At 29.3% G+C, this 24013-nt stretch overlaps 1 protein-coding gene across 4 annotated transcripts; it reads right to left on the bottom strand.

Annotated features, from left to right (window-relative positions):
* Nucleotides 1-958: 958 nt before the first annotated feature.
* Nucleotides 959-23423, bottom strand: LOC122269377 (uncharacterized). Of its 4 annotated transcripts, none has more exons than XM_071184550.2 (5): nucleotides 23283-23423; nucleotides 16161-16201; nucleotides 12805-14234; nucleotides 6711-6830; nucleotides 959-4368 (listed from the first exon to the last, which is right to left on the bottom strand). In XM_071184550.2, exons 3-5 carry the CDS (start codon nucleotides 14218-14220, stop codon nucleotides 2686-2688), a joined length of 3219 nt encoding a protein of 1072 aa, XP_071040651.2. In that variant the 5' UTR covers nucleotides 14221-14234; nucleotides 16161-16201; nucleotides 23283-23423; the 3' UTR covers nucleotides 959-2685. The 4 variants fall into 4 exon arrangements, with proteins under 4 accessions (XP_071040651.2, XP_071040652.2, XP_071040654.2 ...); XM_071184551.2 differs by having other exon boundaries at nucleotides 23052-23306; XM_071184553.2 differs by lacking the exon at nucleotides 23283-23423 and adding an exon at nucleotides 23084-23222.
* Between the last annotated feature and the right edge of the window lie 590 nt (nucleotides 23424-24013).

The following is a 24013-nucleotide window of genomic DNA, read 5'->3' as shown; positions in this document are numbered from 1 at the left end:
TTTTAGAAAACAATTTAAAGCAATCTGATTAAATGAGACTAGTACGTAAATTTGTACTCTAATGCGCCACAACCTCGTGACTCCGCATTTATAAAAACTGTTTTTAAAAAGTTAAACATTAGCAATATGTTGTGACATCTTACAGATAAGTCTCATTATTGACGCATTACGTGGGACTGATCAATTTACAAAAAATAAATATCACACATAAAAAAAGTAGTTAACAGTTAGGCACATTTTAATGAACACTGCTAAGTAACAATTATTGCTATAATTGTAAGTTTTGTATATTCTAATATGATACATATGTATTTGGTGACTAATAGTACAAAATATAGTAAAAGTCATTAAAACTTTAGAAGTCTAAAAATATAGCTTCACTTGTTAAAATACAAAATTTGCATTTGCTAATACAATCCACGATGACTAATTACACGAGTAATAAATAAACAAACTATTTAAGTAATTGACACAAAAATGTTGCATAAAATTTTTTTTAAAAACATCAATAAGTCTGAGATTCAATAGTTACTTATGCAAATAATCAAATAAAATCAATTAAAGTAAGTAATTCTAGAATAAAATAATATTCTTTTAAATAATTGAAAAATTAATTACTTAGAAATATAGCAAACATACAAATTCAAAAATAATGGTCTAATAGCTATGAACAAAGCAAAAAAAAAAATATTAAGTAGGCTTTTCAATACTAATATAGCTGAAACAAATACTATCACACAAACAGCATCCACAAAAAATATCACTTTATAAAGATAAAAAAAAAAGTTAGAAGCTTAAATGTAGTTTAATTTATACGTTTTAATGGATTGCTAAAAAATCCAAAAACTAACATGACTAGAAACGACGTACGAAAAATATTTAAAGCTCTAAGTGAAAAAGAAGTTAAGCATACTGATATTGAATAAAAAAAACGTTTTTTTTTATCCTTCTTTCTAAATTTTATTTTTTGCCATATTTTATTGTTTCAAGCCTTGTTTATGTTTTAGATTATGCAAATAATGGTTTTAGGGACCTTATTAACACAGCGAAATTTAAGAGCAAATTCTCTTTGTTTAGGCAAGTTGATATTCAGAGTAGCATCCGAGCACTAAAAACAAATAAGTCTTTAGAATGAAGTTTTTTTTAAAAAAAACCTCGTACACTAAAGAAAATAGTTTTTAAAATTAGGAAGTATTTAAACGCCCAAGGTAGAAAAATTTCACGTTATTGATGAACTAAAGCACTACGTTTCTTAAATTCTTCTTATCATTTTTAAAATAAACGATTTTTTTATTGGCAAGGCTGTCAAAAGCTTAGGGCAAAATAGGCAATCTTTGGTTCTTTTTTTGTCAATTGTCTTTAATTTAATGCGCTCACTAGTGACAATTGGCCCCAGTAAATTGACCAATTAGTATTTTGGAGCATTGAAAAAGTCAATGAATTATTTCTAATTGTCCTAGTTGAAAAATAAACAATCACAAAGGTTAAATAACATTAAGTTAAATTAATAAATTAGGACTACATACAAAATACAGTAAAGTGACTAACGAAAAACTATGAGAGTGCACACAAAAACTAATACTGATAAGAAAAAAAATTCTATGCATATTAATGAGCTGCCTATGGTCAATTCAGAAATAAAATGAATTCTAGAATATAAAGAACAATATTGCATCAAAAATTTAAGAGAAAAGAATTTTTAAAAAAAATACTTTTAAGTATTACTATTTTGTATCATTTCATACACAGAACACGAATAGGAAGAACGATGTTGCATCAAAAAATTAGGAGAAGAGGATTTAAAAAAAATACCTTCAATTATTAATACTATGTATTATTTTATACACTTTCTCTCAAAAGGCAGCAATTTCATTCCATCTCTCAATATAGCTCAAATCACTACAAAAATATTTTTATAAAAAATATGTTTATCTGAATAAATTATCGTCGTACATTATTTATTAGAATTGTCCTCAAAACTAAAATACCAAAAATAATTACTACTGTCAGTTAAAAATAATACTAATTTACGAGCATTTAAGATGTTTTAAACTACCAAATTGTTACACTACATTAGTTACATAAGCAATGAGATAAAAAGGGATTTGACACTCACATATACTTAAAAAACTATGAGAATGACTTAAATAATATTTTATAATTTAAAACAAATTCATAGTTAAGCACAAACTAAAATTAAAATAAAAGAAAATATATACATTGCATTTTCAAAACATTGTACGACATAAAAACAAAAATTAAGTATCAAGGCCTTAATTGTTTAAAAATGATTTCTGTATTAAAAAAGTATAGATTTAATGACCAGAAAACTAATCACCATGTCAAATAAGCATCACAATTTGAGTTCATCATTATTATTTTTTTTTTCTCTTTAAAAAAAATTAGACTGAGGTAGAATGTACATTTACATGAGTATCTAAAAATGATTGCCCTATGGAAAACATAAATAATTTCACTTTCACATAATACAAAAAAAAAGACATTAAATGGTATGGCATCGATAGTCTGACATTTGAAAAATATTCTATAAGAGATTTGAAGGCTAAAGTATTTTAAAATAAATAGTTTGTACTTTTTGTAAAAAATATCTTGTAAGTAGCTATTAAAAAATATTTTTAAAAAACTGCTTTTGTTTTCCTCAAGACCCAAGGAACGGAATGCAAACTACAATGACGTAGGTAGCGCAGCAGTGGATGGACTTGAAGGCTGATTTTCCAGAACCTCACAGTCTGGTGATGCAGGAGGCACTTCTATCTTTACAGTACTTTTCATCTGCTCCCACCAATTGGATTCTTGCTGACTCGTAACTAAATTCTTACTATTGTCATTTGTTGTGAGTATAAGATTTGAAGAAGGAGCAGGGATAAGAGAAGAAAATATGCCCCCCAAAGAAACTGGGTCAAGACCACAGAAATCATCATTACGACCATTATCTACCATAGGTGGAAGTTGACCACCACTAATCCAATGACTAGTAGGTACACTCCCCGAATAAGTCACCTTCAGTTGTGTAGCCAAATCTGATGAATTTGATATCACAGTATGTCCAGAATTGAATATGGAACCTATAGCAGGTAGGCTGGTCGAATTTTTCGATGATGGGAAAGTTGAAGTGTTATATGTGTTGATAGTGTTTGTGTATGTATTCAAAGATGCTGTCGTAAGTAATAAAAAATTGCCTTGTTCTGAAGATTGATTAGAAGAATTTCGATCTGTCCCATCAGTCATTGTGCTAGTAGTAGTTTCAGAATTGCTCTCAGATTTTGAAGTTGGAGTTTCAGAAGATTTTCCATTAGTTTGGTGCTCATAGGACTGATTTTGGTTGTATGGACTTGGCAATGGTTCTCTAGGATCAGGAGAGGAAGACAGATGCTGGGAGTAAGGAGATGAATGATTGGTTTGAGCAGACGTTGTAGTGGGATAAGAACCTTGAGAAACAACCACTTCATTTGTATTTGATGAATAAGAATTCATATCATTTGGTGACTGAAAATATTGGTTAGTATAAACTGACTGTGCATTTTGAGTTGAATATTTTTGTGGTGAAGTATTGTTGGAGGCGGGAAAATCATCTCTATTTGATGAGTCAGAGCCGTTAACATCATGTGAATTACTAGAGTCGAAGAAATTTTGGTAACCATATCCATTGATTGAACCTTGATCTGTTCCTGAATAACTTATTCCATCAGTATGATTTGCGGAATTATTTATAGAAGCTTGGCCATTTTTTAACACACTATCTTCGTCTAAGTTAGCTGGAGAATCATTTTTTCTCCAAGACATCTCTGAATCAGGAGATGGTAAAGCAAGATTTCTTAAAGGCTCATAGGTCAGGCTCTGTCCTAAATAACTAGTATCCTCAGCTGGAATTCCATTGTCAGACGGATTATTGCCAACTCTATTATGCAATGAAGTTGGAGTAGGGGGAGTTTGTTGCGCATATCTATCGTTTTCACCTGACTGAGGATGTACTGGAATGGGACTCACAGGTGTATCAGAATATATATTACCCACATTTTGAGCTGCGGCTGCTGCTGCAAAGTTTTGAAGCTGTTCTTTCTGATTTTGTCTATTAAGAATAAGATTCTTCAAGCGGACATTAGTAACAGGATGTATTCCCGAACTACTATATTCTCCCGTAGTATGTTGATCTGAGAGCAAACCTTGATGATCTATTTTAATGGGTTCAACAGGAGTTATCTGGTTACTGAAGGGTAATAAATGTTGCGGCTGTGGTGGAAAACTTGAATAAGTAGAATTCAAATCAAATAAATTAGCTGCATTAGGTGTAGGTGTTTGATTATGATTTTTTAACTGATTAGGCATGTAATCATTTTGTTGAAACCCCTATAATATAATTGAATCAAAATTAATAACAATAAACAAATGGTAATCATTGTTCTGATTATAGAAAACAGAATTAAAAGATGGTTTAGTCTTTAAGTGGTTAAACATGCATCCACAGTTTTAAAAAATCTCTTTTATTTTAATGACAAAATTTTGTCCTGTAATATCAACTGGATCTACTTAATACTGACAACAAATTACATAGTAAGGTTGAGACAAAAGCAAACACAGTTATTGTGAAATCTGATTTTTAAATGTAATGATACTTTTTGAAATAAATTACTCACACCTTCATGACACACTTATTCTTAATATTTTTGAGAAGTTTTTCATTCATTGTTATACAGACACACATATTATTACATGTTAAGGTTTTTAAATTGCTAATTTATAAAGCTTGTTTTGTTAATTGGTTCAGAGTAAATAGATAGAAATACTGGTTACATATATAAATATTTTTCTTTTTTTTGCACCTGCTTCACTTTTAGCTTAGTTTATACTAGGGAAAAATGCAGTTTCCAACAGGTTTGTTGCATTTAATTTTAAACAAGATCGGGGTTTTTATTGCCAAATTCAAATTCTTAGCTCAACTTTAATGAACTAGAAATTTAAAATGTGAAATAGAAAGCTGTTACAAATAATTAAAAAATGTAGTAATGATTAGTTTTTCAAAGTGACAACGTTAAATTAGAATTTTTATAGAAAAAGTAATCTTATTTTTAAAATGTTATAAAAAAATTTTAGTTCAGTGTAAATTAAAATAAAATAAAATTTAAAAGTACTTTATAATTATGAAGTCTTTTAAATTAGTATGATGTGATTGAATCAAGTTTGAGAATATATACACAATAGATATCCTTGGTATATATCCTATGAAAGTAATCATTCATTCAACTAAAATAGCATTTATATCTGTTTGGTTAAATAATACACTAAATATTTAATGAAAATAAAACCAAGATTGGCATTTTAAACCTATTTCTTCAAGGACACATAAAATTAATAACACAATTGTTTGGCAACTAGTATAAGAATAGTTTAAATTTAATATTGTACTGGAATGGAAAAAGTTTCACATATGCTTTTAAAAATAACTATAACCTTAATATAGAATTTTAAAATCTGTACACTAAATTACTTAAAAGTCAGTTTGAGTATTTCATTTATACTGAACAGTATTTGATTATAAAAATCTGTAATATATGCTATTTGTAATTCTACATTTTATATGCGATATATAGTGGTGTATACATTGAGTATATATGAAAATATAAATTTAATCTTTTATTTTTATTATTATTTTCCGTAAAGAAAAAATTTATTTACTGCACAAAAATAAGATTAAAAATTTCATACAGAGTACGGTTAGTAAAAATCATAGAACAATTTTCAAGAATTCTTTTAGAGATACAGTAGAGAACCGATTATCCGGAACGATCGGGACTATCGCTATTCCGGATAACTGATTTTTCCGGTTTTCTGAATCGCTACAAAAAGCCGTTTTTTCAGTGTTAAACCCAACTAAAAAGAAAAAAAATTATTTGGAAATAATCTTAAAAATAAGAAAAAACGATGAGGTAATACACTAATGATTATTTCTGAAATGATGGTAAGGTAAACATCTTTCAAAAAAGAAAGAAAAATCCTAAAATCTTATGAGGAAAAAAAAATTTTTTTTTTAAATTGCGGGAAAATTTATCGAATTTTGTTCCGGTTTTTTGGTTTTCTGATTTCCGGATAACGGGTTCTGTACTGTACAACCAAAGTGAATAAAGAACTAACTCTTAATTTTAATCATTTCACACAAGAAAGTTTACACATATAAGATGTCATGCAAATAACATAAATTGCCTTTCAGTTAAAAAGAATAAACGGTTTAACTTAAAATTAAATAGTTAGCAGGGGTGCAGAATATGTTAGAGTGCAAATTCAGGCAGCCCCTGATGAAATTTTTGATCTGAATAAAAATAATAAAAAATTGCTACTATTTTTTTTTTTTTTTACTAAAATGTGCTAATAATTATGTAACCATATATTCCATATCTAAATGTAATAATAAATGTCAGTGTTCTCCTTAAGTCTTTTCAGAGAAGCAGTCCACCCCTTCCTCTTTGCAAAAATAAGCCGCCATCCCTTAAAAAAAAACTTTTTTTTTCTGAAAAAGATAGTTTTTTTTAGAAGTCCACTCTGTTTTAATAAAACATATGTTAATATATATAACTTTAACTGTTAACATATGTAGCTTTATTTGTAAAAATGTTTTTAAAAAAAAGTTATGCGAAAATATTAGACTGAGAATTTTTGGCACCCCTGGTAGTTAGTAATGACAATTAAAAACTCACTGTAGGAGTTTCAGGAAGTTGAAGCTGATCACTGTCATTTCCATAAGGTCCTTGGCCATTTAAATGTGGGCTATTCTCAGTATCTAGCAACAGTTGTCCACTAGCTTTAGCTGCTGCAGCCTAAAATAAGGTGGAGAAATGTAAAGAAACAAATTTTACTAAAATGTATTTAAAATTTGCTAAAATTTTATTTTGGTTACATACATAAAACTTAAATTTACCTACCCAAACCTCAACAATGAATTAGTCAATTTAATCATCTTTTAAGTGCTTTAAATTTTCGAAACAAAATTCGAAACAAAATCTACACCCTAAGACATTTTGAAAGTAGACTTACTAGAAATAAAAAAAAAAAATTTAAAAAAAGAAAAAATTTATCCTAACATTTTTGCAAAAATGTAATTTTATGAAGCGTTCAAAAATTTTAATTATAAGGCAACTCAATTTGTCAAGATTTTTTTACAGGATTTTTTTGGCTTTCTCAAAAGTCCTAAGTCTCAATCACATTTTTCTTTTTATTCAACTAATTTGTTAAAAAAAAAGGTTTGCAAGTGAGAGTGTTTGAGATATAACATTAAAAGAAAAAAATTAGCCATACATCTCATTAACCATGACAGATGCTGCAGATGATGGAATAATACATGGCTATTCCATCATCTGCATATACGTTCTTGTAGAACAAGAACAGAAAAGGTGATAAGAACAGAAAGAACTGGACATGCTATACAGTTTTGGGAAATGTGAGTTTTGAATGCCAGTCAACAACAAAGGAACAATGTTTTATGTCTGTAATATTTCTCGAATTCTGTTACCATGCACCTTCCTGCTTTATGTTGACTGGTTTGTTTTCTGTGTTTCGATTGTTAATGCTGTTTTAAACAGCATTAACACTTAGTTTGGCCATGTGCTCAGATGAGTGTGAAAATCAAAACATATCACCTATATCAGTTTTATTGTGATTTCACCTAACAAGTTCTGATTGAGAGTATAAGCTTATTATGCATATTTATTGATTATTATTGAAATTACAAACTAAAATGGCATAAAATATGATCAAATGATTTAAATTTTTACCACTAAAATAAGTTTTCCTTTAGAGAGTAGTAAGCAATTTTAATTAGAATTTTTTTTCTTAAATATTTTTTCTTTTCTTTTCGATCTTTTAATTATTATTATTTTTTATTTATTTATTTATTTTTTTGTTTGGTAAAAGCTTTTATGTCAGGCAAAAGCTTAAGAGTGATTTTAGAACAAATTTTAAAACATTTGTTAAAAACTATATAAAAAAATATCAATTTTCAATCACGAAATTAGTTATCTTTCTAAAAATTGCAAAACACTAATAGTACTTTTACAACTGTGTGTGTTTTAAGACTCAAAAAATTGCCACTCTTTAAGTTTTGTAATGTGTTTGATGGCGCATGCCTTTTTACAACTATCAGCAACATTCTTAGTTTTGAAAGTTGCTTAAATGATTGGTAACATTTCAATGTCTCCATTTTAGGACATGAAAATATGTTTGGGCACAGACACGCCACTATGATTTACTAGTCAAGAAAGAGAATGCTTAATCAGGGCTGCCATTGGATTAAAACAAGAATAATAGTAGCTTTAGTTGCATCATATACGAAAAAAAGTCTCCTAAATAGTCTCCAAGATATATAAAATAGGTGCCAACATCATATCCTCCTCTCACATAATTTAAATTATTTGTGCCATAAAAGTATAAAATTCAAATAATATGCAGTTAGATACTCATATTTGTAATAATATTTAATCAGCAATTTAGATAATTTGGTTTTTGCCGGTTTTTATCAGTTTTTGCCACTGTCCTGGCAAAAAACCCTTTTTGCTGGCAAAAACTCCAACCCTGGTACATAATAAACAAAATCTGCATTCTAAAAATACTTAAATAATTTTCAACAATAATATGAAAGGAAAATTATTATATAGGTACAAATAAATTAAAATTAAGAATTTTATGATTGAAAATGAAGTGGGAAAAAAACACACAATGTTGTATAAAATGTGAAATTTATTAATTTTTTAACATTTTCTTGGGGCTTTTAGTATAGATATCAATTAAATTTGTTTTCCTTTTATGAACAAGTTTATCAATTCTAACTGATTCAATTTCATGTTCTCTCTCTGTTACTCATAATTTTTCAGCAGCTTCATGAGATAAACATGAATTGGCAAGCAGGCACAGAAGCTGACGTACTAATAAGAATTCATGTTATACCCGTGTTCTGCTCCTCACACCCCCATTCAAAATGAATGAATTGAAAAACAAGTGCAGTTGCAATACTTGACCTTGAGTCATTATTTCGCTTTGTTGGCTATCACTATGCATTTTAAAAGAGGAATAGCAGAAATGAGAGGATTAAAAAAAAAAAAAAAAAAATAGTGGAAAAAGAAAATATGACGTCTGCGGTCCCTGCAAACTTCAACATTCCAAATCGAACCGAACATAAAAACAAACTGATCCATAATTGTAATTACTTGTGGACCCTTATTCTGTCACACTACGCATAAAAACAGGGAGTTTTATTTTTATCTGCTACAAAACAGGTGAATTTGAAACTCGAATTTCCTTTCTCGGCTCTAATTTGCAGCTGCTTAGTTTAGACATTTGAAGAAAAGAAATTTAGATAAAAGAAATTTTTAACAATTTAATTCATCTATCAAGTTTTTATTTTGTTTACTTTTCCTAACTGATGCATTTCCAAATTTAAAGCTTATTAAAAAAATTACGATCAGAATTCTACAAAACGAATATCCCCATTGCCTTTTTTCTATTGTAAATAGCTGTAAAAAAATTAACTACCCATTTTGTGTAATTAAAGAAAAAATTTTTTTTTATTTTGCTACTTCCTTCAAATTAAAAGAGGGGGGGGGGGGAAACATAATCCTCAGAGATATTACATGAGCAGGAGGAGCATTCACGCAGTGTGAATTCCATTAGTCTGATTGGTTAAACATGTCAGTCTTGCTTTTGACATCAGTGAGGAAGAATAAAGTTTGGATAAAACGAAAACGCGCTGGGGAAACTCAAGAAGTTCTTAATTTTAGTCGCTAATTGGCTTAAAAAAGTCGCTAATTTTACGCAACTCATTGCAAATTAGTTGTTTTTACTCATATTTCTACTATAATAGTCGCCCTAGTTGCTATTGCTTGAAAATAGTCGCTTTAGTAGCCTTTTTAGTCGCCAATGGCAGCCCTGCTTAATAGATAGAGTTTTAACTAATCAAATGAACAACCAAATCACCTATAGAAAAGAAGTATTCAAAAGAATTGTAGCATCATGAAGTTTGCATTCCGTGACGACAATAAAAAAATTGGATTGCAGCATAATGGAAATTATTTGGGAATTTTGGAGTTATTGAGTAAACTTGACCCTTTTCTCGCTTAAAAAATTAAGGAAACGAGGGCAATGGACATACATCCTATTAATCAGTTTCGATTTGTAATTAATCAAAGCTGAATCAATTGTGGGATATGAAGTATAAAACAAAATAATTGCAGAATTAAAGAAAGCAAAATATTTTTCAGTAAGTGATTCAACACTAGATATTTCCCCTGTAGATTAGCTCACATTTGCTGTCCGATATGTGAACGACGGAATTCCCATGGAACGTGTTTTGGATTTTTTTTCCCCAATTGAAAGGCATAAATCTGAGTACTTGTCTGCAGGGTCGAATTAACCTATAGGCACACTAGGCATGTGCCTAGGGCCTACGAAAAACTTGAGAAAAAAATTTGTTGACAAAAATAATTTAGCTTCAAAAATGTATGAAGAGACAAATAAAAATATAATATTTTTCGGTAATAAATTATTTTGCAGAATCTTATGATCTAATATATTACTTTTTTGCGATTTTTGGATTCAACGAAATCTTGTATTATGCTGTCGAATTCCAAACTACGCAAAATGTTGTATTCAATAGACATAAGTGCGAGCGATGCCAAACGATCTTGATTCATTGTTGAATGCAAATAATTTTTTTATCAATTTTAATCTGGAGAGATCTTTCTCCTTCTGCATTTGATCCAAGAATCGACAAATATATTCTTAATGCAATGTGAACGTTAGGAAAAGTATTCACAAGTTTATCTTTAATTTGAGCCTTCAACATTTCTTGTGCAGATTTATGTTCATACAAATTTGAAAATAGTAAAAATTCATCTACAAAGTTTTCCTCTAAATCAGATGAGTAAATTTTCAACAAATTTTGTGCTTTTAGTTTCATCTCAGATTCTGACAAATTTATGTGAACAAGAAAACCGAAATTATCGTACAAATCACTGTAAGCTTTACGCCTTTTTGTAATTTCTGAAATTAATACATCTAAAATGGCGTAATACGTTCCTGACAAAAACATTTGTCCTGGATTCGAGTTTGAATTTACTTCTTGGTCTTCTGTCTCGTCGAAAAATCTCTTTCCTTTTCGTGTTATTTATCTCTTTATTTTATATTCAGTATTATATTATCTCTTTATTTTATATTCAGTATTCCGCAAAAGAACTTGTGCTTTCGATTCTAATTCGTTGAATGACTTTTCGGTGTGCATGTTTTGAAAATGTTTCAATAAACTATCGTACAATTATCGATCGAACTAATCATAATGGTGTTATCGATATCAACTGCAATATCGGCAGTATGTCGGCATTGCAGATAAAGTTCGATAAACAAATTTGTACATTAAAACCCATATTAATAAAAATGTTTAAAAAAAATATGCAAGAAAATTTTAGCATTAATTTTGAAAAGAGGGGAAGAGTGGGGGAAGGAGGGGAGGGCCCAAAAATGGCTATGCCTAGGGCCTACGAAAGGTATAATCCAGCTCTGCTTGTCTGATATTATTGTATCTTTTCCTAATGACCAAGGCATAAATATAAGTGATTGTCAAGGACAAACATAAGAATGCACCAAATATGACAGGGAAGGTTAAAAGAAAAATGTCCTGCTGCAATTTTTATACTATGTCTCGCACATAGTTTAAACTTAATTCGTGTACAAGCTGCAAGATGTGTCTTAAAGGATTATTTCCAATTTTTTCAGAAACTTAATTCTTTTTTCTCCAGTTCTACCCAATGGGGGAATACCTTAACATAATGCTTAGAATCTGGACTAGCCTTAGAACGTCCATCGAATACTAGGTGGTTAACCTATTTAGACGCAGTAACGGCACTACACAAAAGTTACTGAAAAATTATGGTCGTTCTTCTAATTTTAGAAAAGAGCAAAGAAGAGCTTCTATAAACTGGACTCAATGCTCGCGGTCTCCTTAAGAAATTGAAGGAGATGGAAAATAATTGTGTTGAAAGAATTTTGTGGTGATATGTTATCAAAAATAAATCAGACTTCTTTAAGCATGCAAAAGAAAGGTCTTCCTTTTGATGATAGTCTGAAATTGATTGAATCCTTAATTGCTTTTGTGTGTGAACAGAGAGAAAAGTTCTCTACTTATGAAACCATTTCCAAGGAAAATTTACCTAATTTTAAATATGAAGATGAGACGAAGAGTACTTTACGAAGAATTCTTGTTTGACATTTTATTATGGAGAAGCAGATGATGTTATTTTACAAGATACAATAGTTAAAGTTTAAGTTTATCTCTCAATAATTGACACGTTGATTAGTCAATAAAAATCTCTTTCAATGGCATATAAACCCATAAATGATTTATTTGGATTTTTTTTTTCAAAGTTGAATTTTTAAAAGTCCAAGGAATTAATGCTTCACTGTTAGAATTTTTGAAGATTTTATGCCAATGATATGAATGAAAAAGAACTAGTGTTATAAATAGAACATTTCGCGAATAATTTGGCCAAGGCGAATAATTTTGACCAATTAGATGAATAAAATAGATAAGATGTATAAAATAGCAAAGCTGCTTAAGGCTAACTACTAGTTAGCCTTAAACAGAAAATACTTAATCTACTTAAAAATACTTAAATCTAACTTCGATGAATCCTTTATAAAAATCAAACTTATAATAGCTGTTCTGTTAAAAAAAAAATAATAAAAGTAATATAAATAAATAATGAAGTGTTAAAAAATAATAAATAAAAATAATTTTAAAAAACTCACTTTTTCTTTTTTAGTTTTTAACTGCTCACATTTCCTCATTTTACATATCTGATGACTTCTCACACTTTTACATGGGCCACATTGTCCACAATTTTGTTTCGTCTGGCAACCAGGACATTCTCCACATCGTTTTCTCTTTTTTCTGGTAACCTTTTCATCTTGTGGAACTTGAATGTTAGGAATATTAGGCTGATTTAGACGTTCCCACTGTTCGATTTGAGGCTGATGATGAGGGACGATTGAAATGGATTGGCGAGGAGTAGTGGAAGACACTGAAGGCACTTGAAAGGTGTTCTCTGTGCTACCCCGCAGTTCCAACTCTGTCAAATCACTATCTAATTTCATGAGTTTAGCTTCAGGATAACCAACCATCATTTGAGATCCAGAGATATATGATGGAATTTGAGCATTATTATTAGGGAAGAACATATTAGGATATGGTCGTAAAGATTGTTGCACCTGCATATTTATGTTACTTAGTCTTTGAGATACTGGAAGTGCACTGTTAAAATTTTGAGCATGAGGGGGAATTTGAGAAAAGCTTTCATGATCAAGAACTTCATCGACCATATGTACGTCTCTTAAGTCAGCAGGACTCGCTGCAGCTGACAGGCAAGATGGTGGCCGACCAGGAGTTTCAACAGACCTTGGTTGTTGTATAGGATCTGATAATTGTGATGATTTGGATAAATAGTCTTGCTTACCATACTGCCGCCGATTGTCGGGTTCCTTTAAACTTATTGACTTTTCACTTTGAGCACTTGAGGGTCTTTGCAATTCGTTTTGCATCTCAGATATTGATTGAGGAGTGGAAGGTTGGCTATGCAGATCTGCCCCACCACCCATTTGTTCCCATGGTCTATAACCAACATTACCCGCTGGTGTTCCATCCCGAGAAGGAGGATTGGGAGTTGGTACAGTTCTTACAACACTATTGATAGGACTTTTGGACATCAAACGAGCAGAAAGTCCTTCAGCAGAGGCATCATTATTTGGCACTGAAATTTCATTAGTCCTCTGCTCAGAAGGATCTGGAGTATGAAGTCCAGATGTAAATACTGATGTTTGAGAAGGACTTGATGTAACGTAAGTAAAATTAGTTTCACCAACTGACTTATTGAAGAGAGAACCTTGAGCATGAACATCTAAAACTGTATTTTGAATAATACTGTGAGGAGATGAAGAATTAAAATTTGGAGCGAAAAAAGTTGGTCTAATTGACTCTAAAGGAAATTCAGAAGGATAATGAGTAGTCAGAACAGTGTATGGTCCTGAAATATGAGCACCAGATCCAGCCATCCAATCTTGACCCAGAAAAACACTTGAGCTTGCATTAGTTCCTGATGTGGGAATACCAGATGCATATCCTGCTGAGAGGGCTGCAGGAACAGAGCCCTGCCGACTGCTTTCATTCATTTTTGAAGCTTAATCTATAAAATAAGTCATCTGCTATTACAAAAGAAATTTTTAAATTTACACACAAATCTATGAATTAATGAAAGGACAATCAATGATATGTATTGGTCAAATGGGTAAAAAACGCTTTTTTTTTTATAAACAAAACAAGATCCTGAAACTTGAAAAGTAACTAAATTAAGTTTTCTTAAAAACATAAATTTTTTTACATTTTAAATAAATTTCTTTAAGAATAGCATGTTGGGTTAGTGTCCAGACATTTTGTGAAAGGTCCGGTTTTTGTGAAATTGTGAAAAAATTACTCCCATTCTTTCAACTAGGGTCCTGCTTTTATGAATTTGTGCAAATAGGGTCCGGTTATTGCAAAAAACTTTTTCAAGGAGTTTTTAAATTTTAAATAGATACAAGATTATTCTCAGCACTGTAAAATTATAATAAAAAATAAATAAATTTTCGAAAATAAACAGCAATTGCTGCTTCTAAATTAGAGATGCAACATACAAATATTTGGTATTTAGCCTATACTGCTGAACGCAGAATATTCATTTTAGAAGAATAATGGAAGAATCGTCTGCCGAAGACAAAACTTAATTCTAAACCCTTAATTCGTTTACATCCATCTTTCTTGTTTTCTTCCCTGGGAAGGCAGTATTTTCACTACAGCGCGAGAATCTCGCATATTTTTTTAAATTCTCGCATTAAAAAATGATTACCGCGAGAAATTCGCGCAATCTATTGTTTTCTTCCCTGGGAAGGCAGTATTTTCACTACAGCGCGAGAATCTCGCATATTTTTTTAAATTCTCGCATTAAAAAATGATTACCGCGAGAAATTCGCGCAATCTATAAAAAAATTTCAAAATTAGCGAATTTCTCGCATTTTGAAAAAAATTTATCTTTTGCGCCATTTAGAATAAAATCCGTTTCACTTTTCTTCCTGGATCTTTTATTATTTTCAACATCTGCCCCATTATCTAGCTTCCCTATTTACCAGAATTGTTCAGAACCTTTAAGAACAACAGAACACCATCCTTCTGAACCATGGAACCTCTTTCAGAACGCATTTCTCTGCAACCACGTGTTTACCGTAGGTAAGGTTTCTTCATGTAAGACATTAAAAGTTTTTGCTCGTTAATGTAAGATGGAAAAATACCTTGTAAAGCCAATATCTTCTACTCCGAAACGGACAAATGAAAATGAAACAAATGTGGGTAGAAGCGATCAAAACGAAACAAATACGCATTTGAGCAACCTAATGAGAATAGCTGATGAAAAAGTAGATGCAGAACATTTTCCATATGATGATGCAGCAAAAATATTCAATGCTTTAAAAATTAGAAGATGTTAAAAATGCATCATAATTAAAGAAATTTTAATTTTTTTCAAGTCTCATTACGTTTTTTTTTTTTTTAAATTTTTGAAATCTCACTTAACATTTTGAAATCTCACCCTGTTTTTGAGAAAGGGTGAGAAATTCTCACCCATTTTTTTTCTGAGATGAAAACACTGGAAGGGTTTATTCAATTAACAAAACAATAATGAAGATAAGCAAATTTGTGAAGGGTCTGATTAAAAGAAAAATCATTTTGTGAAGGGTTCGCTTTCAAGCTAAAATAGTTTGTGAAGGGTTCGTTTTTATGAAAAGATATTTTGTGAAGGATCCGTAAACGGACCCAAATTTCTTCTAAACAGACCCCTGGTTAGAATTTAATAAAACATGAGTCAGTCTCAGAGGGCTAATTTAAGTACAACTTATAATAATAAAAAAAAATTTTCAGTAGAAGTTTTGAATCTATAATTAAAGATTCATAATATAAATAAAGAATCAAAATTTTACTTCTTTACTTTTATTAATGGAATAAGTCAAGTCAAATAATTACTAGGTTTTTATTTCTTTACTTATCATCTACTAATTATTTTAATTCAGAAATAAAAACATACCTCATTCCAAATCAATCTTCACCTTGGCAGTGGGACTTCGCCTAAAAATATAAATAATATTAGATTTTTAAAGAAAAACAAACTACTTGAAGTTTAAAAAAAAAAAAAAAAAAAAGAGAGAGAGAGAGATCTACTCATTTTTAGTGCAACAGAAGTATTTACAAGAGTTAAAGTAGTGAAATCAAAAACATTCACTATCTTAGATAGTTTACAATACCAGAAAGGACCCAGTGAACCATGGGTCCTTTCTGGTGTATATAGATCATGGGCGGATCGTGAATTTGTGGGGCCCTGGGCTGAAACTACTTTGGGGCCCTAATAGACATTTTGTCAAAAAACTGTTTTCTATAGTGATGTAGATAAGTATGTAGAAAAAAATAGGACAATAAAATAATTTTATTTATTTTTTTGTTTATTTATTTTTATTTGTCTATACAAACAGCAACTGTACAACATTATTGCAAAAGAAATTGGCAGGTTATGTGTAGTTATGTTATATAAATTATAAAGCAACCTTTCTGCATTTTTGTGCTGCAAATTTCTTTATTTGCTCATCACATTGTAAGTCCTTCGTTAAATCACAATTTATGGAAAGAACTGATATAGAATTTAGTCGATGGTTCGACATTGTTGTCCTATATTTGTTTTCTATATATGACATCCTGGAGAAAGAGCACTCAGCTTCACAGCTAGTGATTGGCAAAGTTTAAAAAATCCATAAGATAGTGTAGCAATTTGGGAAAACATCAACAAATTTCTTTTCATAAATTAGCATAAAAAATTCACTGCAAGAGATGTAAGACTCTGGCTTAGACTGAAGTAAATAAGATTTTAACTGAATGCACTCATTTACTGAATGCTCGTCTACGTCATCTGGATAATAATCAACAATATTACATACACTTTCCAGATCTATGTTTTGCATATTTTTGTCTTGCAAATCCATTAAAAATTTGAATTTCTTGCTTTACATCTCATAGACTTGGCTCCTTTTGTTTAAATCCATAATCAGCTTATCCAACGCAAAGTTTAGCGTGTCTCTTTTAAATTTTTCTGCGCCGTATACTGAGAATTTATCTGTAGACTTATCTGAAAATTTTGGAGTAATGCGTCTCTTGTTTATGTCATTGCAGTCTATTCCCACACTAGTACTTAATTTTTTAGCTTTCTCTTCGTATTCCTTTAGCTTCTGATCTGATTGGTGCCTTATGTTGTTCACGAAGTCTTTTAATGATACAATTAACTTGTTGCCTTCACGTGTCAACCACACTAACATTGATTTCTTATGTTCATTAGAATTTTCATGATTTTCTGAACAAGTTCCTATGTGTTTCCAATCAGAAAATCCAGTTGTGTATTGAGAAGGGATTTTAGAAAAAAGTTTGCAAGTCAAACAAAAAACAGTACCCACCCTGGTTGAATAACATAACCAAAATCTTTCCAGTGATTGACCATTTTTCATTTTCTTAATGAAATACTTATCTGAAAATGTTCTGTTTTGTTCTTTGTATTTCTTTACTGAAGCTGAATACACATTTTTCGGATCATTATTTTAAAAGTCAGTCATTTCATGTGAGAGTATGTCATTAATAAAATCATTGTTTAGCAATTCTGGCCACATGCCCACGTCAACATATTTCTCAAACTTAATATTCTCTAAATTTCTTTCCGCTTCGGTATTACCGTCTTCTTGCTGAACACCAATATAGTTTTCAGTGGGATCAGAGGGTTTCTGGTAGTCAAGACAGTTATTAGTAAACTAAACAAGTTTGTCACTTTGGCGACGAGAATTGAAGTGCGGAAAAAAAAACAAAATTACGTCGGGCGTTAAGCGGCGCTGCGGAAGTCCCCCGTAATAGACGCGAAAAAATACACTGACCAAAAACAAGCGACGGGTAATTCCCCGTTCCGTTCGATAGACGTGCACATGCATGGGTTGATTGATCTCAGGGTTGCCAACCTTATAATATTATTTTTTTTAATATTAGATTTTTTTTTTAATTCAAAATATCACCTATTGTTTTCAGTGGGGACTGGGGCCCTTTGTTTCCACGGGGCCCTGGGCTGCAGCCCCAAAAGCCCTTAAGTAGATCCGCCCCTGATATAGATATAGAGTTTAATTTTTCTTTAACCATCCTGCAATAATTGATTCGTAAAATAAATTATAGCAAAAAATTACAAAATTTTTTTATAATTCCAAAATTATATATTTCAGTGATATTATATATAGTGATAAAATTATATATTTCAGTGGCTCCAATAGTAGCTGACAAAAATATTGGACAAAATAGAAAAAGAAAATTGTAAACATAAAAAAAATCAACTCTATGGAAATCTCACAATAACTGATCTTACAAGTGAAAAAAAATAAGTAGATTTTTTTAAGAAACAAAAGAGCTTTCGGAAAAACTATAAACAATTCATTTAAGAATTAAATAATTAATAAATTAAAACTATAACTATATTTTCCATCCACAGTTATCTGTACTTTATTTAAAAGTTTAAAATTCATCTATGTTAAAAAAAAAACATATTAGTACTAAAAAATAAGACTCTGTTTACTCTGTGCAGCTAGTTGACTCATTCCAGACAGATATTCTATGTTTACACATATTTCAGTGTGTTGCAAATTCAAAGTCCACAATATTTTGAGACTTTACTAATTTTTTACAGTGATATCACAAAATGAGTCTGATACAGTAAACCATGCTACAAATACAGGGTTAAATGTTTCTTATACCACTGTAATAACAATATAATACTGTTATAATTGTTATAAGTCCTTAAGACATTGTGTATCAAATTTAACAAGATTGTACTAGGCATGTAACAAAAAATTTATACTTATCATTTCACTAAGTAACTTAAATACACCAACATATTTACACAAAAATTTAAAAAAATTATAGGCTAATTGAAAAGTCTGTCTACTTGGTCAAGTTTTTAGTATTTTCTAATCTGTCTGGTTATTTTCAGGCTCATTACAATCAGCCTACAGGCTGTAAACTAATAAAAAAAAAATATATAAAGATTTATTAAATCAAAATTTATCATTTTATACATAAATTTGTTTTAATAATTCGAAATTGGCCCTACCATTGCGTTGATTTTTGGAAATAGCCACCTTTCTAAATGAAATCAGTGTTGTTCTGACCGGAAACGAGTGAGGTTGTCTGTTTATGTTGATTTTTTATTTTTAAATAAAAGTTTAATTTTAGCATTTTTTTAATAAATCAATAGAAACCAGACAAAGTTATCACAATCAATATCAATTTGATCAAAATAATTTCTATATATAAGGAGCAAAAACCCTCCAGCATTGCAGATTATTACATCATCTGCAGATTTATTCTCATTAAATATTCTATTTATTTTTAAGAAACAAACAAACAAATTAGAGAAAATTTTTGAGTCTCCTTTTTAATATCTCTAAACTTGTTTAGAATAAAAAATAAAAAAAAAGCTGAAAGAACACAACAAAGAACAAAGAGTAAAGAATTTTTTCTTCTGTTACTTGATTACAGGCTTAACTTTAAAGGTGAGATATATTCTCTCTTTTCTGCACCATTGTATAGAATTAAACTTAAATTTAAACAAAATAAAGATTTTATGTAAAATTTTTAAAGTTCTTACATTTTTATTAGTACACGTATGTCAGATGAAGCTCCATTTTTACGATAATAATTTCTGTCTGATCACATTGAGATCGCAGACAAATTTGAATTTAAGAATTTCAGATTATGACTGCAAATTCATTCTGTAAATTCTGAAACTGTAATTGCAATGAGCCTTTCATTATGCCACTACTTTGAATAGAGAAGAATAGTGACTCTGAATAATTAAACAATGAAAGAAAAAATATATCTCCTTGGACTAGAAGTATCGAACTCATTCCAATAAGCCTCTTCAGGCCTATTCTAATGAGTCCAAATAAGCAATATCAATACACTGCAATAACAATAAACCTAATAAGCCTTTTTAGGTTTGGTGTAAAATAATATAATAAATAGACTGATTAGAAAATAAAGGTAACTTTTAAAATCACCTTGATATATAGCAAATGACACTTAGCATCATCAGATTTTTCAATTAGCCTATGAAATTACATAATTTCAAAGCAAAGGTAGGTTATTTTTTTTTTACTTTACATATCTATAAATATAACATATCTATAAATATAATTTTTTCTTTTTATTCCCACTTAGCAGGGTTGGAGTTTTTGCCGGCAAAAACCTGGTAAAAACCGGCAAAAACGAAATTATCTAAATTGCTGATAAAATATTATTACAAAATACTTGAAACAAATTTAAATCAATCATAAGGAATAATAATTTTGATACATTACATGAAAAAATTATTTTTAACATATTAATAATTAATATACCTAAGGGTAATAATTTTTAAAAGATTGAAAGTTTTTGATCTCTTTTCATTTTAGAATCCTAAAATAAATGTTTTTTTACAAATAAATATTATTATTTGTATAATACTATTATTTATTATAAAAAATTATTATTTTTACAATAATTAACTACACATGTTGATAGACATTTTATGCTTTGCTTTAAATTATAGTTATATTAATTTAAAATAAGTTCATTTCACTGGAAAAAAAGAGAATAATCACAAATTTTCCAATCAATAATGTTTTAAACTACTGAAATTATATATTATTACATTATCATTTAATTATGGAATTTTAATTTTGTTAATTTTTTGTAATTATTTATATTCATAGTATATATTTCAATTTTAGGAATAATTTTGTGTCAAAAATGTGTTTTTGTCCTTTCATCTTGGAAAATATAGGTTTTTGCCACTTTTTGCCAATTTGCTTGGCAAAAACCTGTTTTTGCCAGGACGGTTTTTACCGGTATTTACCATGGTTTTTTCCACCTGTGGCAAAATCTTGCCAACCCTGCCACTTAGGAATAATTTAAGTTTAAAGTACAATAATAATTGTGCTGATTAGATTATTTTCCACCTTAAAATACATTTTCTAGTGATAAAAATTTACAAATATTTGAACTTGTAGAAATAAAAACAGCAAAAGCCCAAAATCCATCACCCTGAAAAAATGTTATTTCAGAGTTCATACCTATGGAACTGACAGTTTTATGCAAATACTAAAATCAACAATTCTAACCATGATTAGCAAAATTCATTGATTTAAATATTTAAGTGAAAAAACAACAATGGTCAAGATAATTTAAAAAATCATATATTTTTAAATTAAATAACTTTATAGACTTTCATGAACCAGGAATCCAGCTATTAAAAACCCTTTCATAAAATTCCTAACTACTTTAACAGTTGGCGCAGCAGATCAGGATAAGGAAATATCCCTCACATTTCCATGATTTAACTGTCAATTTGAAACAAACATAAATCATTTCTATATTGATTTCATAGTTATTATACTAAACTTCGACTAAGCAAAAATATACCTACTCACAATGTAGATTTTCATAAAATAATATAAATTGTAAAAATAGAATCTCAGTTTTTGATAAAAACAATTTCCATCAAATTCCATATTGTTCTTAAAAAATGGCAAAATGGAAAGAAAAAGAAAGTTGACCTGAAATACTGGATTTCACTTAATCTAATATAATATAATTATATTAGATTAATTGAATATAATTATGCACAAAAAGCTATATATATAAGCTTAAATGGCAGGTATTAAATAGGTATAGGTACATAGTGTAATATAAAGTGTTTTAATGTATATTAATGTTGTGATGTATATATATACTAAATGTAAAATAGTGTTCCTTTTTCTCATATTTAGTACATATACATAAAAACATAATACTTAGTTTGCTCAAGTAAAATTGAAAGTTACTACTAATAGGTACAAATTTTAAGAATAGATATCTTAATGCTATATTACAATAAACTCAACAAAATATTGCTTTCTTATGCTTCAGTCAATAAATGTTTGCCCTTTTAACAATGTACTGAAACCAAAATCTGATAATTATTAGTAATAATAATTTTAAACTATTAATATTTTTTTATTATTATTAAGAAAATGAATTACAAAATAATTAACCTCCAGTGCATATTCCTATTAGTGATTTCAGCATTCAATTTATTAATTAAATGAACTCAATTATGACATTATAATCAAACACTTATTGTTTGAAAATGAAGTTAAATGCAATATATCTTTTACAATAAATTTATTTCATAACAATAACAAATTTTAAGTATTATGAAAATTCCCCTTTTATGCAATCATAATATTCTTAATTATATATTCCTAGTTATAATGCAATCACTGAATGATCATAACAAATCAGAAGTATAAAATTCATATTTTTAATTTTTTGAGATTTTTTTATTATAAGATCATAATGATGTAAACAAACAACCTAACTAGCCGATTTTTTTTAAAGATCACCAGTTTTTCAACCAATTTACGAATAATTAAAACAATTAAAATTTTATGAGTAGTCAATTTAAAAGGGCAGACGATGTGATAAAAATAAATAGCATTCTAGTCAAAGAAATTGGCAGATTACCAAATTAAATTAATCTTCAGGATAAAGTTATCACAACCACAAATATCAATGACTAGTTAAAAGAAAAGAAGTAATTCAAGCAAACAAAAGAAAACACACAAAATAGAAAAAAAATCCAAATAGCCTAAGGGATGAAAGCTCCAAAGGGAATAACTAAAGAAAGCTGTCATGGCTGTCAATACGCAGTCTAGAAAGCTTACATGGGAAATCCATAGGTATTAATGTTTTAAATATATAAATTAACATTTATTACAGCTCGACGGCAGTCTGTAGATAAGAATATCATAAAAGTAAACTCTTTATTGCAGTATAAATAAAGTTAAAAAATAAATTTCTTAACCATAAAGAGGAAAAATAATACCCAATAAATTTTATCTTATATCTCTCGTTTACCTTCATAGCATCGGTGGGAGAGATTTTCCCTACGAAGCCAGAGGGCACTACGTCCAAAAAAAAGTAATGGCGGTTTGAGAAGAACTAAAATTCTAAATATAGCTAGATTCCTTCATTCCTAGATTATACTAGATAAGACGAGAATGGCTGTAGAACTTTTGCATTTAAAAGTAATAAAGAAAAAGGTTAGAACACTTACGTATTAGCTTTTTAAAGTCATTTTACCCATGCCAGTTACACATCCCGGATCACCGAAACGCTCCTCTTTCAGCTAAGCCTTCTTCTTTTCTTTGTCCGTGATTCTCGCAGCATCCAAAATCGATCCCATCCGAGTGTTCCCGTCATCCCCTCCCCTATTCTAATTTGGTTTGATCCGGCGTATTTGTCACGTGATCCACACATCTCTATGTTTCCGGTGCTTCACCTATTTGGTGAATGCGCGATTTCAGCATCCCGAAACTGAGGATGCTTGCGATCGAGATGAAAATTTTAATTTTTTTTTCTTCCTTTGTGTTTTATTTTTTTTAAAATCAAATTTGCATCGAATTTTAGTTAGAAACTAGCGTTTGTAGTTAGATAAGTGTAATGTGTCTTAGAAAAATTATATATTTTTGTTTTAAATAATATTTATCAAAAAAAACTCTTTTTTTTTCTTTCTATTTGTTATGTTTATTCCAAAATCGATACATTTTCTTATTAATAAATCGTATTTGTTCTTATGAAACTATTCATCCATAAAAGAAATATTTAATTCTTTTATTTAAAAATCATTTTTATTGCTCCTGACTTCAATAACATAATTAGAAAACAGATCAAAGCGAGAATAATTAAATAACGATTGTTATTTAAAATTAATAAAAAACCAATTATGATGTTTATTTTTATGCACACAACAAATAACATTAAAAAATTAGCCTGAATATTAATATT

The sequence above is a fragment of the Parasteatoda tepidariorum genome, chromosome 10 (assembly GCF_982258835.1).
Source record: "Parasteatoda tepidariorum strain Cologne lab strain chromosome 10, Ptep-v5.0, whole genome shotgun sequence".
Classification (NCBI taxonomy): domain Eukaryota; kingdom Metazoa; phylum Arthropoda; class Arachnida; order Araneae; family Theridiidae; genus Parasteatoda; species Parasteatoda tepidariorum.
Note: the sequence above shows the minus strand (reverse complement) of the source record. Positions and strands in the feature narration are given on the sequence as shown.